This window comes from Pteropus vampyrus, unplaced genomic scaffold (genome assembly GCF_000151845.1).
Source record: "Pteropus vampyrus isolate Shadow unplaced genomic scaffold, Pvam_2.0 Scaffold515, whole genome shotgun sequence".
Lineage (NCBI taxonomy): Eukaryota > Metazoa > Chordata > Mammalia > Chiroptera > Pteropodidae > Pteropus > Pteropus vampyrus.
The window spans coordinates 552,097-566,346 of NW_011889296.1; the positions used below are offsets into that span (position 1 = coordinate 552,097).

At 40.0% G+C, this 14,250-nt stretch overlaps 1 protein-coding gene across 4 annotated transcripts in view; it reads right to left on the minus strand.

The window, feature by feature from the left end:
* Nucleotides 1-14,250, minus strand: part of PHKA1 (phosphorylase kinase regulatory subunit alpha 1) — a 94,389-nt gene that overhangs the window by 45,708 nt on the left and 34,431 nt on the right. For all 4 annotated transcript variants that reach the window (XM_023524978.1, XM_011383358.2, XM_011383357.2 and 1 more), the window contains exons 14-16: nt 10,299-10,433; nt 5,119-5,228; nt 4,014-4,158 (exon numbers count right to left, since the gene is read on the minus strand). In XM_023524978.1, coding sequence (XP_023380746.1) covers nt 4,014-4,158; nt 5,119-5,228; nt 10,299-10,433 — 390 coding nt within the window. The remainder of the gene's footprint in view (nt 1-4,013; nt 4,159-5,118; nt 5,229-10,298; nt 10,434-14,250) is intronic.

Sequence of the window (14,250 nt, forward strand, 5' to 3'; positions counted from 1 at the left end):
AGTGCACAGACACAGAGCCACCATAGCCCAGACGTCATCAAACTAGATAACAGAGGTCGTTCCACCCAGAGGATGCCCTGAAACCCCACCTCCCCCACCTCAGGCCCCACCCAAGCCACATGCAGGTGTGCCCTCAGCGAGTCCGATGTTCCTTGCTGAGCAGCGTCTGGACTCACGCTTGTGGCAGCTGGCCTTGGTTTCTGGTGTGGCCTCTTGAGGCAACTATAAGCACAGCATCTCTGAGTTGCTTGCTGAATCTTAACAAGTGGCTCCGGAGGGGCACAAGCTGGGGCTAAACTTGGCCTGCAGCTGAACCCCTCTCAGGACTGTGCCACTGGACACCTACTTCACAAATCCATACTAATAAGATCGGGAGACTTAGGAGCTTTGCTTAGTACATAGAAACAGACACAGAAAGCAGCCAAAATGGGAAGACAAAGAAGCAGAAACCATGTGATAGAACAGAACAGAGATCCAGATATAATGGAGTCAAGTAATCTAACAGATGAAGATGAAGAGTTCAAAACGCTGGTTATAAAGACGCTCAATGAACTTTTGGGAAGAGATAATTTCAGTGAGAAGTTCACAAAGAGCTAAAAAAACATAAAAATAGAAATGAAATTAGAAAAGAGAACCAGTCTGAAATGAACACATTATCTGAGATGAGAAGCATATCTGAGATGGAATAAACAAAGTGAATAAAGAAGAGGATCAAATGCCATATCTAGAGGATGGGAAAGCCAATCAGGACACTCAATCAGAATGGCAAGAAAAAAGATGCCAAGACTATAAAAATAACTTAAGGAGCATATGAGACACTGAGACACTATTAAGGCTCTGAATATCTGTCTGATCGGCCTAACTGAAGAAAATCAAGATGTTGAACAGCTGTTTGAAGAAATAATGATGGAAAACATCCCTAACCTGGTGAAGGAAATGGACATAAAACCCAGCAAGCTCAGAGAATTCCAAAAATCAGGGATCCAAAGATTTCTGCCAAAAGTTAAATACAAAGAATTTTAAAAGCAGCAAGAGAAAAACAAATAATTACATATAAGGGAGCACACATAAACTATGCAGGACAGAAAGGCTTGGCAAAAAATATTCGACAGGACAAAGACCCAGGATCTACAATCAAGGATACTTTATCCAGCAAAGAGAGCTTCCCAGACAAAAATAAGCTAAAGGAGTTTATCACCACCAAGCCAGTATTACAGGAAATGTTGGAGGGATTTCTTTAAGAAGAAAAAACATGTACGAAAAACAGGAATAAAGAATGGTAACAACCGTATTCCTATCAATAAGTACCTCAAATGGAAAAGAATTAACTGCTCAAACCAAAATATAGAGTGCCTGAAAGGATAAGAAAACAAGACCCGTACATGTGAAAAGGAATTCGACGGAAAAAGATATTGCTTTGATGGACCTAGAAGGTATTTAAGTCAGACAGAGAAAGATAAACACTATATGATTTCACTTATATGCGGAATTGAAGGAATACAAAAAACAAACTAATCCAAAACAGACTCACAAATATAGAGGACAATTTGGTGGTGGACAGAGGGGAGGGGGGTTGGGGGGCTGGGAGAATGGGGTGAAGGGTTAAAGAAGTACAAATCAGTAACTGATGGGTGGTCACGGGGATGGGGAGCACAGCACAGGGAATTCAGTTAGAATAACTATGATGACTAGGTGGAGGGCCACGGGAGGGAGGTCGTTTTATGAACTATATAGATGTCTAAGCAATGTACTGTATACTTGAAACTAAATTTTAAAAAATGAATCCTAGAAATAGTTTACATTTAAAATACTATCTAAAGAACATTTGTTTATAATTGATACATAAAGGAAGTGGCCATGATTATGGGCTGTAATCACTTAGAAATAAAGTGTTACCAAAAAAAACAAAAATCAACTTTGTGATTTAAACCTAGATGTTTAGTTCTCTTCTTCTTCCTGAGCTGTGTATTTCATCCCAATTACAGTCATGTGCCACTTAACGACAGGGACACATTCTGAGAAATGCATTGTTAGATGATTTCTTTGTTGCACGAACATCACGGAGTACACTTACACACACCTGGATGGTATAGCCCACTACACACCTAGGCTGTAAGGTATGGCCTACTGCTCCCAGGCTATGAGCCTGTACAGCATGTTACTGTATAAAACAACATGGGATTAAATCAAGCCCAATAAAAATGATGTAATCAAGAGACGCAGTAAATACGACCCGTGTAAGGCTGCAGCTGGTGTAACATGACATACCATTTTACAGCAAACTTCTTTTATAAGTAGAAAGAGTGTAGTTTAAAATAATAACTAGTATAGTATAGTAAACACCTAATCTGGCCATTTACTATCATTATCAAGTATTATGCACTGTGCATAATTGTTTGTGCTATACTTTTATACGACCGGCAGCACTATATACCTAGTCTCTAAATCATGGCATTATCTTGATTCATCTCTCAGATCTAGTTAGCCAACACCTGAGTTGGCAGGTATTATTTAAAATGAGTCTTGAATCCTTGTTTTCCACTCTATTTTTACTACCACCAATCCAGTGTATCTTCTCATCACCTCATACCAGGGTTAGTTTCCTTGATATTGGATTCTCCTCACTACAATGCATACTGTCACCAAACCAATATTCTCTAAACGTTGCTTTCATCATGTCGCTCCTTGCTCAAAACTTTTTGATAGTTTTAGACTTCTGAGAAAACCTGATTTAAATATCTCTGCTTATTTTGAAGGTTTTCATAATCTGATCCCCCCTTACTTACTCAATTTTGTTGATAATTACACTGTAACATGCAAGGCCCGCTCTATTCAGACTGGCCTTTTCTCTGTCCACTCAGAAGACAAGCTCGACCCTATCTCTAGGTCTCACTCGTGGTATTTTTTCCCTCAGCTGAGTATCTTTCCTTCTTCCCCACTCCCATATGGATGCTACTCATCCCCAAAATCTGAATAAATCCCACCTCTGTCAAGAAATGTTCTTTGACAACTTGATCACCTTCACTGGAAAATACTAATCTAATTGTTTAGTGCTTCTTTATCTACTGTCTTGAACTGTTTTCTATTTTTTTGTGTGTGTGTATTGGCTTTGACTCTCCAATTAGACTTGACACTTTCTAAAGACAATTCAGGGAACACAGTAGTTATTAAATGAGCACTTGTTAATTGTCTTAAATGAAGAAGAAAGACAACAAGAAAGACTACCCTACTTCTTCAACTCCTGTGCTTTTGAAGCACTTTAGAGATGCGAACAAAATCTCAAACAGTCTGTCTGGACTTTGAGTGATTTATGGCAAAGTATTCTTCTCTAATGAAAGGGAATCCTGTGTACTTTGGCAGTCCACACAGGCTTTTGGAAGTGACAGCAGAGATACAGAAAGGAAGCAGGGCTTCAGTATTGGCTGGAGTCCTCCAGGAAGTGAGAACAACAAAGCCTTTCACCCAGTTTCAACTAAGTAATGTCAGGAAGCCCGGCCAATAAAGGAAAGATAGACTGAAAGTCTTTTCACTTTCCCTGCTACATTTTACTGCTTTAGTTACAGAAGCCTTGGAAGGAGTCTGGGGATTTATCTATAAAATCTTGATGCTCTGCTAGTATAAGACAGATGCACAAGGTACTATGACTGTCTTTAAAATGAACTGTGTTAATAAAGTTTCTGCCAATTGACCTAGAAACCAATTATCTGAAGTAGCCTCCAACTAAGTTATTCTACTACATTCTTTGAATTATAGCTCGCAAACCACTTGACATATTCTTGTGCATTAGTTTATTTGTCACATATTTATTCTAAAACATAAGCTCCATGAGAGTAGAAATCTCATGTTCATATATGCCCAGGGCTTAGAAAAGCAGCTGACACTAAGCACAGGCTAATAAATAACTACTGAGAGAATAAATGATACGTAGCTCTCCAGTGAGTCTAAGAGTTTGAAGGCCTAACAACATGCCTTACTCCAAATACACATTCATCCCTTGCGTCCAGTGACCTTACCAAGCATGGTGTGTGAGATGGGGAAGGTGATGGTGGGCTGGCCTGTCATCCTCCAGCGGCTACAGAGGTAGGAGAGGTCTGTTCTGAGCATTTCCACGATCATCTTGTTGTCTAGAGCCAGGTAGAACTGTTGCTGGTCTACAAACTGAGAAGAATAAAAGGAACAGCTCAGAATAATTAACTCATAACTATAAAATAATATTTTAAAGTAATCACATAGTCACAAGGATATATAACATGTCACAAAGGCAGCATTACCTCCAAACGTAATGCCTAATTCTTTCCAAAGTCTCTGGTGGTCTATTGGTACGCGTGATAATTTTTTGAGATTTTTTTACAGTGTGTTATAGTTTACAAAGTGTTTTCAAGTACATAAGTTTATTTAATTCCGTAACAACCCAGTTAGGGCTTTTCTTCTTTTCATACATAAAAATTAAGGTCAAGAGACATTAAGTGGATTAGCCAAATTGTATGGCTAGCAAGTGGCAAGGTCAGAAAGAGAATGTATGGTCTATTCTTTTGTCTAGCCCTCAGCTGCACTATTTTGGATGTAAGATGACAAGTGGAGAGCTTAAGCTTTCTTTCCAGAAAACAGTTTCTCCTCCCCACACACACATAACAGGGCTGGCTACTGTAACGTGGCTAATAAAGGTCAAGCCAACAATGTGAACCGTCACGGTTAAAGCAGCACAGGCATTTGTGTTTGGAAGAGGACATGTAAGCTCTTCAAGGCCCCTCCCCTGAACAAAGAGAACACATAATTCGGTAGCTGAAAAAGACTATTTTGTTTATAAAGGATAAATAGAAATACAGTCTTATTTTTAAATCTTGAAAGCAGTACTTTTTAGAGTACTGAAACATTGGCAAAATTCCTAGTCACTACTTTTGCAACACCCAGGATTACCCTCAGTAGCCGCAATCACTCGGCATAGCTCTAGCTGCAAATTCAATTCAGTCCAGCTCAGCGAGTATTTACAGAGCAACTTAATATTTGCAAGGCCCAGGGAACTCCAACTTGTCCCAACTCCAGTAAATGCTTGATTTCTCTAGTGTTTCTCTTTGATTTCCACGCATCTCAATGCACAGTAAAGCTGATTCCACCCACCTGTGGCGTGAAGGTAAAGGTAGTTTTCCGAATGTCATAGAGTTTTGAAGTTCCAAGGACCCCCATGTGTCTGTAGGGCCGTCCACTGAGTTTCATTCTGCTGTTGCATCCTGAGACAGAATTGAGAAATGGTCAAGATATTTTTAGTGTGCAAATCCAATCAGCGAATATTTTTTATTAGTTTACAGTTCCTGATTGAACAAACTTGAGTTCTGTGTTTCAGTTAGGGTTGATGTCATGTTCAGGGACATACGAAGCATTATGAGACTATTGAAGCATTATGAGACTATTAAGAACTTCGCCCTCTTATAAAGAAGCCACATCATCTACATGTGAGACAAGAAAGCACATAAAATTAACAGTCTATGAATGATGGAATTCTATTACCAAAATTTGAACACTGAATTTCCTTAAAGCCCATAAAAATGCAAATGGTACACTGATTTTCAAACTTATCAGTGTAAACTATGCCTCAACAAAGCTGAATAAAACCTCATAGGCTTAAAGATGGAACGCTAAACCGAAAAACAGAAATGAGTGTATCTTAATATCCTCCAGCAGCAGAGTCCTGAAACATTTTTATTCAATGGAACAATTCATTTTATCCAAGTAAGTCAAAATATTTCAATATTCTTGTGTCTGACATTTTGTGGGACGTGATACAATAAAATTCATGTGGCAGAGCAACATTTTTCAAAACTTTAGGAAGGGGGAAGACACACTGTCAACTACAAAAGGCATAATTTTAATAAAATTTAAGTAGAATATGTACACATTGTGTCTAAATATCGTGTACGTATATGTTTGAATGCACACTCATACACAGACTCTACCTGCTTTCCTCCAGTACAAGATATCTTTTTAGTTTAGCATTCTGAAATCTTAATCTATCTGATAATTGAGGTCTCAGTTGGATTTTTGTCTTTCAAAAGGCAAATTATTATATCAATACCTGTTACAATGAGGAAATAGACCTTTTACTCATATGTAGATTAAAAATTTACATTTCCTGTTCTGTTAACTGCCTGTTAGTTCCTTTGGCCGTTTCTCTTTTGTGCTGTCTTTCTCTTGCCTTTTAAGGAGTTCCTGTTCCTTAGGGATATTAATCCTTTGTCACATATACTGCAAATAATTTTTAGCTATGGTTTATCCTGTAGGTTCGTTTGTTTTTTCCATTCCAAAGAGTTTTACTAAAAAAGAGTAAAACTTTCCCTTTATCCTACGAGACCTTTACACAAGCCGTACACCTTGAATCTGAACCGATTTTCTGGAAACCAGTATTACATTTTATTAGAAGAAACTGGGGTCCGGATTACAGGTGACCATTTAGAGGCGTTCGACAAGTCCAAAGGAAAGAGAAACCAGCTCCAGCCTTCTGAACTTCTTTACCAGTGGCCTCTGCAGGGCTCCCTCACAGCCATCATTTCTCTATTTTCCTTTGCTGCTATTTTTGTAGTTTAGACGTTTGCGTGGTCTACTTTACCAAACAGGTTTAAAGTCACTCATTTCACGAACCATATTTAAAGGCATAGCAGTTACTGTCACATATCGGATGCACCCTAATCACATCTGAGTCAGCAGAGTCGTTCAGTTGTCCCTTGCACGTGTGTCCTTCCTGACTTCTGGTTTCAGCTTTCTTTCGAATCTTTCTGTCACTCGTGTGTCTCCCCCCAGCTCATTTCATCACTCCTTCAAAATATTTCTTCTTCTTCTGATTTCTCTTAAGATTCCTACCTCTATTTCAGGAACAAATGTACCTTTTTTGCAACTCGATTATCTCTTACTAAGCCACTCAACTACTGTACATCTCTGTTTGTTATCTGCAGTGTGGCAAAAAATAAAAACTATCAGAAGAGTAAAAGAGAGGTAATGAATAGGAAACAGGCAGTTTGGCACTGTTTTCTAACTGTCTGAATTACAGACCAGCACCAGGAGCTTTCCTAGTTGGATCCGTGTGGGGGGACGATGGCACCTGCGTTGATTTTTCTGCACAGCCGCCTTTTACTGTTTGTTTTATTTGAAACAAAAATCAAGTTTCCTCACTCAAAATATAGGCATAGAATGCAAGTTGTAGACAGTCTCATACCACTCTTTTTCAGGAACAAATGTACCTTTTTTGCAACTCAATTACCGCTGCCTAAGCCATTGTCACTCAGCTACTCTGCATCTGGGTTTGTTATCTACAGTGGGGCAAAAAAAAAAAAAAAACTCAAGAGAGTGAAAGAGCGGCAATTAATAGGAAATAGCCAGTTTGATTGGCATCCTTTTCTAACTGCCTGAATTACAAAACAGCACCAGGAGCTTTCCTAGTTGGATCGGTCTGCGGGGGGAAGATGGCAGTTGCATTGATTTTTCTCCATAGCTGCCTTTTACTGTTTCTGTTTTTATTTGAAAAAAAAAATCAAGTTATCCGTACTCAAAATATAGGCATAGAATACAAGTTCTAGATATTCTCATACCAAAAGGGAGAAAATTAAAGGAAAAAATTTATCAATGGCCCCATACAATTTTGAAATCCACTGGGCAAACACCACTAGGTTTCAAGGAGTGGTAATAACACTTTGTGGCTCTGCCCTCTGAGCCCGAGACACCTCTCACTGGACCCAGGGGCCCTCCCTTGAAGTCGTCCTTCCTGTTTCTTGAAGGATAGTACTGGTCTGCAGCTGAGTGGTTTTATGAGCCTGCTTCCTGACTGCCCCACATCCTTCTTTTATCCTGTCCTCTGTTCTTTTCCACCCAAGTTGGCAGTGTTTCTACTAGTACAACATTCTCAACAACTTTGTGGATCTTACACGTACATCATGGGGGTTCAAGCCATTAAACAACAGGGTCCTCCCCAAGATCTTCCCCAGATAATCCCATCTTGATTCCTAGGGTTCTGCTGAGATGGCTGAGGGAGTCCATGAGACACTGACCTAATCCCTTCACATAGACCTCTTGGGTTAACAAATACTCTGATTTTGTATTGTAATGTTTCTGAAGCATTAGCAAAAGGCTGTCCAGCCACATACCCTTGACCTTTATTACAGGGCATGCTTTTCTGACAGCAGATCTAATTTTATCATCTTTTCCAATCTGGATAGCCTGGTAATTTCGGCAAGTCTTGGTTCTTTTCCCCTTAACTGTTCTTCCCTCAATTTATCTCTTCCGTCTTGCATTTTACTATAAGCAGCAAAGGCAAAAGGTAATGATTTCAATACTTTGCTTCCAAATCGCCTCAGTTAAATATCCAAGTTCATCACATAGTTCTGTTTTCTACATAACTAAATGACACAATTCAGCCAAGCTGTCTGTTACTAAAAACAAGGATCCTTTTCAAGTTTCCAATAACTTGTTCTTTCTGAACTCTCACCAACAATGCCTTTATAAAATCCATATTTCTATCAAAAGTTTTTTAAAGGCATTCTAGACTTTTCTATCAAGTTACTGTAGAGAGGAGGCAAGAGAACTAAAGGGTTAAATCAAGCTACATTCAGAGACTGCAATATGCTGATCAGCCTGGCAGCTAGGCCTGCAGAACAAAGGAAGATTCCTGCTGAGGTTGCTAACAACCCACTTCCCTGCACCATACCGGGGAAATAGGAAAACTGGATTCCCTATGGCTAAAACCACGGGGAACCTACCAGCAAGCTGTTAACGCTGCATGGCCACCTCCTCCCCCTCCCACTGTGTCCATATGAAAGGACACAGTAAACAGAGTCTTTAAACTATAACTCACAAGAACTGAAGAATGACATTCGCTGACTTCCGCGAACACTAGGGGTAGCTCTTTCTCTCTGTCCGTCTCCCTCAGGCTCTCACTCTTTCCTCTGAGAGGACACCACGTGCCATGTGGACTGTCGCCCCTTTTCTAACAAACTTTCCTTTCGACCCTGACTTTGGCGTGTGCGTGGAATTCTTTCCACACTCGCCGCCAAGAACCCTTCTCTCAGTGCAAGGCCTGGTCTGTCCTCTCGGGGGAATTCGTTGGGCTTTGCATTGGTGTTACTCAAAATTCGTCCGGCCTCTCTCCGTTACCCGCCATTTTAGATGTCTGTTAGAACATCGTCCGGCCTCTCTCCATGACCCGCCATTTTAGATGTCTGTTAGAACATCGTCCGGCCTCTCTCCATGACCCGCCATTTTAGATGTCTGTTACAACATCGTCCCACTTCTCAGTACCAAAATCTGTATCACTTGCCTATTTCTGCTGTAACGAATTACGATAAACTCAGTAGCAAAAACAACACATACCCTTTTAGAGCTCTGCAGGGATGAAGGTCAAAAAGAGGCCTACAGGCCTGAACACAAAGCCAAGATGGCCGCTCACAGCTGCATCACTACAATCTCTAGTTTCTGTTGTGTCGTCTCCTGCTTCCGCAATTTGATCTCCCTCTGCCTTCCTTTTATAGCACCGCTTGTGATTATACTTAACGACTACCTGGATAATACAGGATAATCCTCCTCAAGCTCATTAATTTAACGATACCTACAAAGCCTCTTTTGGCACATAATGTAATGTTTACAGGTTCCAAGAATTAGGACCTGGCTATCTTTGGGGACAATTATTCAGCCTTCCACAAGGGTATTTTAGACATTCTGTAAGTAATTTAATGTAAAATTTCTAATAACTTATATAAACTTATAATTCGTTTAATGTGTCTATCCTTAAGTTTAATATACAAAGTGAATAAAACTAAGTACCAATTAAAAATAATTATTACATTAAGAAGTAGAATTTTTTACACTGTCAATCATTTTATTATACAACAAAGTAAGCTTTGTGCAGTGGCAGTATCGTGCCCAATGAGGTTTATTAGAGGCGTAATTATTGCTAATTGAAACAACGAAGTATAAAAGACTTAAAAACAAGTACCTTGGCTATTAATCTACATAAAATCTGCATGTATTCAAAATACAGGTCCCAAGAAAGAGGAGAACACGTTAGTTAAACACACACTTGGAATGAAGGTACAATATTGCCTGGTAACAGTCATGCCCTATGTACCAGAGAGTTCATAAAGCATACCGAAAATTATCAAGCATGCTCAGGACATATAGCATTATAAACTTAGATTGCAGAGACTCTAAATTCCTCCTCAGGTCCAGTTTAATAAAGCTATGAGATGAAAACAAACAATAAGGAAAGAAACCCATCTGCACCAAATGGGTAATTCTGGCAGGCTGCCCAATCTCCTCACCTAGGCTGGAGTAAATGTGGCTGAGGATACGCGCTGGTTGTACTCTGATGGGGTAGACCTCTGCAATGGTCTCCACATCGATTCCCTCGTCCTTCAAAATGGCCTTGATTTCTTCTGTCTCAGCCAGAATAGAAACTGCAGGAAAGAAAGATGTGGTTAACAGAAAATTTTATTTCAGTAAGAACCTAAAATTTCTCCAGTCACATAATTTCTTTTGAAGGGAAGAGAAAGGAAGGGGGAGAAAATGAACAATGATTGAGGAACCTTGATAAAGCAAGTACCATGGTAGATATGTCACAATATTATCTAAATGGAAAAGGAAGAAAGATCTCATGACTAGAGCACAAGATTCTCATTTTTGGCCACATATCCAAGTGTTCCTGGAGAATGCCACACTCTCTGTGTTTGGGATCCCACGTTGAAATAGGAAAGAAAGCTGATTCCCTAAGGCTCTTATACAGTTGTGCCCTTAAGACCAGGGCAAGATTACAGGGTAATAAAGAACACTCTAATGATAAGACTTGCTCTATAGCTAGAGAATGGTAGAAAGCAAGGTAAATAGGGAATAAGGAATTAGGTACCATAGCTCAAATTGTGTGTGGTTGTTTGCAGGCTAGAGGGATAAGTGATAGTACTTTTCTCAACTCAGAGGGTAGACAGCTCCCTTTTGCTCCTCTTACCTTCATGTCTTTGGAGTAGCAGTCATAGTCACAAGGCAGTGGCCAGGCCAGTGCCCTGACTCTTCCGCTTAGAGGCCAAGAATCTGAGAGGGGCCTCAGCTGGCTTGACACTAAGCACCAGGGACAAACATGCACCCTATTGTTGATCCTCTAGAGCTGCTAGAAAATGAAGGCACCACTTGGTTCATTCCAGCTTACCAGTGTTTTTTATGTTGAGTTTTTAAAGCAAAAGCCTAGTTAACAAAGTGATACTTTGCTTTCCGTTGCCATTATCTTTTCTGTATTTTTCTGTCTTGGGCAGATCATGGTGTTGCATTGCCATGGTCTAAGCAGGATATGGTGACTATAGAGGGCCCTAGATATAACTCCATCTTCATTACTTCTAATCAAAAACACGAAAAAGATAAAGATTCTCCAGGGAAATTGTACAGAGGAAGAATGATAACGAGCTGAGGAAAGTCCTGGGAAATACCTGTGGTCATCCTCATCTGTTCACTCACTAATAAACATTTAAAGCTCCTAAACAGATCAAGTGCTATGCTGGACACCAGGGTTACAGAGATGAATAAGTTACTCTCTTCTGTAGGAGCTCACAGTATAATGAACATGACACACAGATAAATGGATTCTAAAATAACCTGCTAGGTAATCAGAGGTATGCACAAAACATTACGAGATCACCAAACAGCGGCCCCTATCTAGTCTGGAGTGGGTAGGGAGTGGTTTCAGAAAAGGCTCCTGCAAGAGTTGATGTTTAAAAATAGAAATAGACCCATAGATACAGACAGCATTTTGATCGTTGCCAAATGGGAGGGGGATGGGGGGCTGGGTGAAAAAGGGAAAGGGATGAAGAGGTACAAATGGGTGGTTACAAAATAGTCATGGGGGATGTGAAGTACAAGGCAGGGAATATAGTCAATAATATTGTAATAGTCATGTGTACTGCCAGGTGGACACTAACTTATCGGACAGATCACTTCATAAGTTATGTAAACATCCAATCACTATGCTGTATACTTGAAACTTATATAGTATTGTATGTTGACAATACTTGAAAAATAAAGATTTTAAAAAAGAGTTGATGATTAAACTGAGTTTGAAAGAATGAATAAGTGAGCCAGGAGAAAAAAAGGGACTAGGAATGGAAAAGCCATTTTAGGTACAAGGTACAGAATGATCATAAAGCACAGAAATGAAAAAGAATGTGATAGTGTGGTGGGGAGGAACATGGGGGAACTAGGTACACTTTGATATTGCTGTAGCATGAAATGTCGAGTGGCAAAAAAAAAAATCTGGAAAGGCACAGGGGGCAGTGTAGTCGGCAGCAGGAGAAGAGGGGAAAGGAGAGGAAAGTGAACAATGCTCTGGGGCCCCGGGAAGGCTTTCAACCCCAACACTTCAGATTTTTGTTTATTTTATGTTTTATAATACATTTCGAAAATGCTTATTTGGTGCCACCTATGCACCAAGCACTGACAAATGCTAGGGAAACAAAGGCAGACATGATCTCTAGAGAAAATGACACCAACGTTGCGCCCTGCCAGAGGTGAAAGGAAGGGAGACATTGTCCCAGATGGAAGAAACAGTATAGGTAAAGCTTCAAGGGCAACAGAGAACAAGGCAGATTAAGGAATTATAGAAAATTCTTTACAGCAGGAGCATGGAGTGCGAAGAGGCAAGAAAGAGTGACAAGAAAGGACAACTGGGAACAGGGTCAGGGACCAGATCAGAAGGAACCACGTTAAGGAGGCTGGTGATGGGAAGCCCCAGCAGAGTTGTCATCAGACTAATAAATTATACATATATGTATCTTAAAAATTTACTGCAGTAATGCAAGGGAAAGAGACTGATTACCTCGATTAGGATCATGACATTACCACTGGAGAGAACTAGATGATTTCCTAATTATTTAGGAAGCAAAGAAACAAGGACTTGTGAACTGGTTTCATGTAGGAGGTAAGAGAGGTGGAGATAGAGAATGATTCCCCAGGTATTTATTTGTGTAAGTGGGAGAATAGTGTGTTATTTAATAACGGAGGCACATAGGGAGAAGAGCAGGCAGGGGTGATGTAATAAGAAGAGGGTACAGCTGATTACTTTTTTTGGACACGTTGAGTTTAAAATGCATGTAAGACTTCCAAGTGGGGCTGTCTTCAGGGACACTGATATAGATTAAGGAGTCATTAGCATAGAAAGAGATGATCTGGGTCAAGGAGAACACACAGAGAAGAGAGGAGGACCTAGAATACAACCTTTAGAGACTTCAACACATAAGAAATGGGCAGATGAAGAAAAGCCTGGGGGCGAGCGTGAGAGGGTTTCTGTCTCATGGCTTATGTTTCCTGTGTTACAGGAGGTGAGGTCATCTTCTGAGAGGGAAGAAATGAGGAGGTAGGAAGAGGGAAAATATTTGAAATAGGAGGACACAGAGAGCCAAGAACAAATATTCCAAGTAAGAAGACCAGGGAGCTATGGGCAGAACTCCCAGGAAGACCAACAGCCACGGGGCAAAGAGGAGGAGAAGCTCAGAATGAGAAAGAAAAGTACAAAATTTAGGTTGAAGGAGATCCAAGAAACTATGGCATCACAGAAGAGTTAAGAATTTCCAGAAAGATAAAAATAAAACAGAAATATCCACTAAGATATGGATTGAAAGCTATCTACTGAGTTTGGTAATAACTTAAGCAAAAGCATTTTCAGAGGAATAAGAAGGTAGACTGTAAAGGACTGCAGAATCAATGGAATATAAAGGGGAAGGCTGGATGAGAAACAAAGGATAGGATAACTAGAGAGAGATGAACATATCAATGGACTAAAAATGCAAGACCAACAAAGAGAAAGAGTTTGAAGATTGCAGTAAAGAGCAATCTTCAGGAGGCTAGGGAAGAGGGTAGGATCAAACATCAGAAGGAAGACTTGGCCTTTAAGAGGTAAAGAAACACCTTTTCTTGGAGTAGAGAAAAGGAGGCCAGGATGGGTGGAGATCCTGATGGGCACTTCAGAAACTGACAAAGATCGGAATATTAAGATTTTCCAGCATGAAGTTACAGGCCAAAAAGAAGGTTTATAGCACTACCACTCTGCTCACTTGTGTGATTTGTTTCTAGTAGATTTTAGTGGACCAGGTGTAGGATCAGAAAATGCAGACTTTAAGACTGATCTGGGGCTATTATTTTTCTTCTGGGTGCAATAATAGTATGCTGTACTGCTGATTAAGATATTTAGATAATAAACCAAGAGGTTGGGAATGGCAGACTACGAGAAAAGAGACA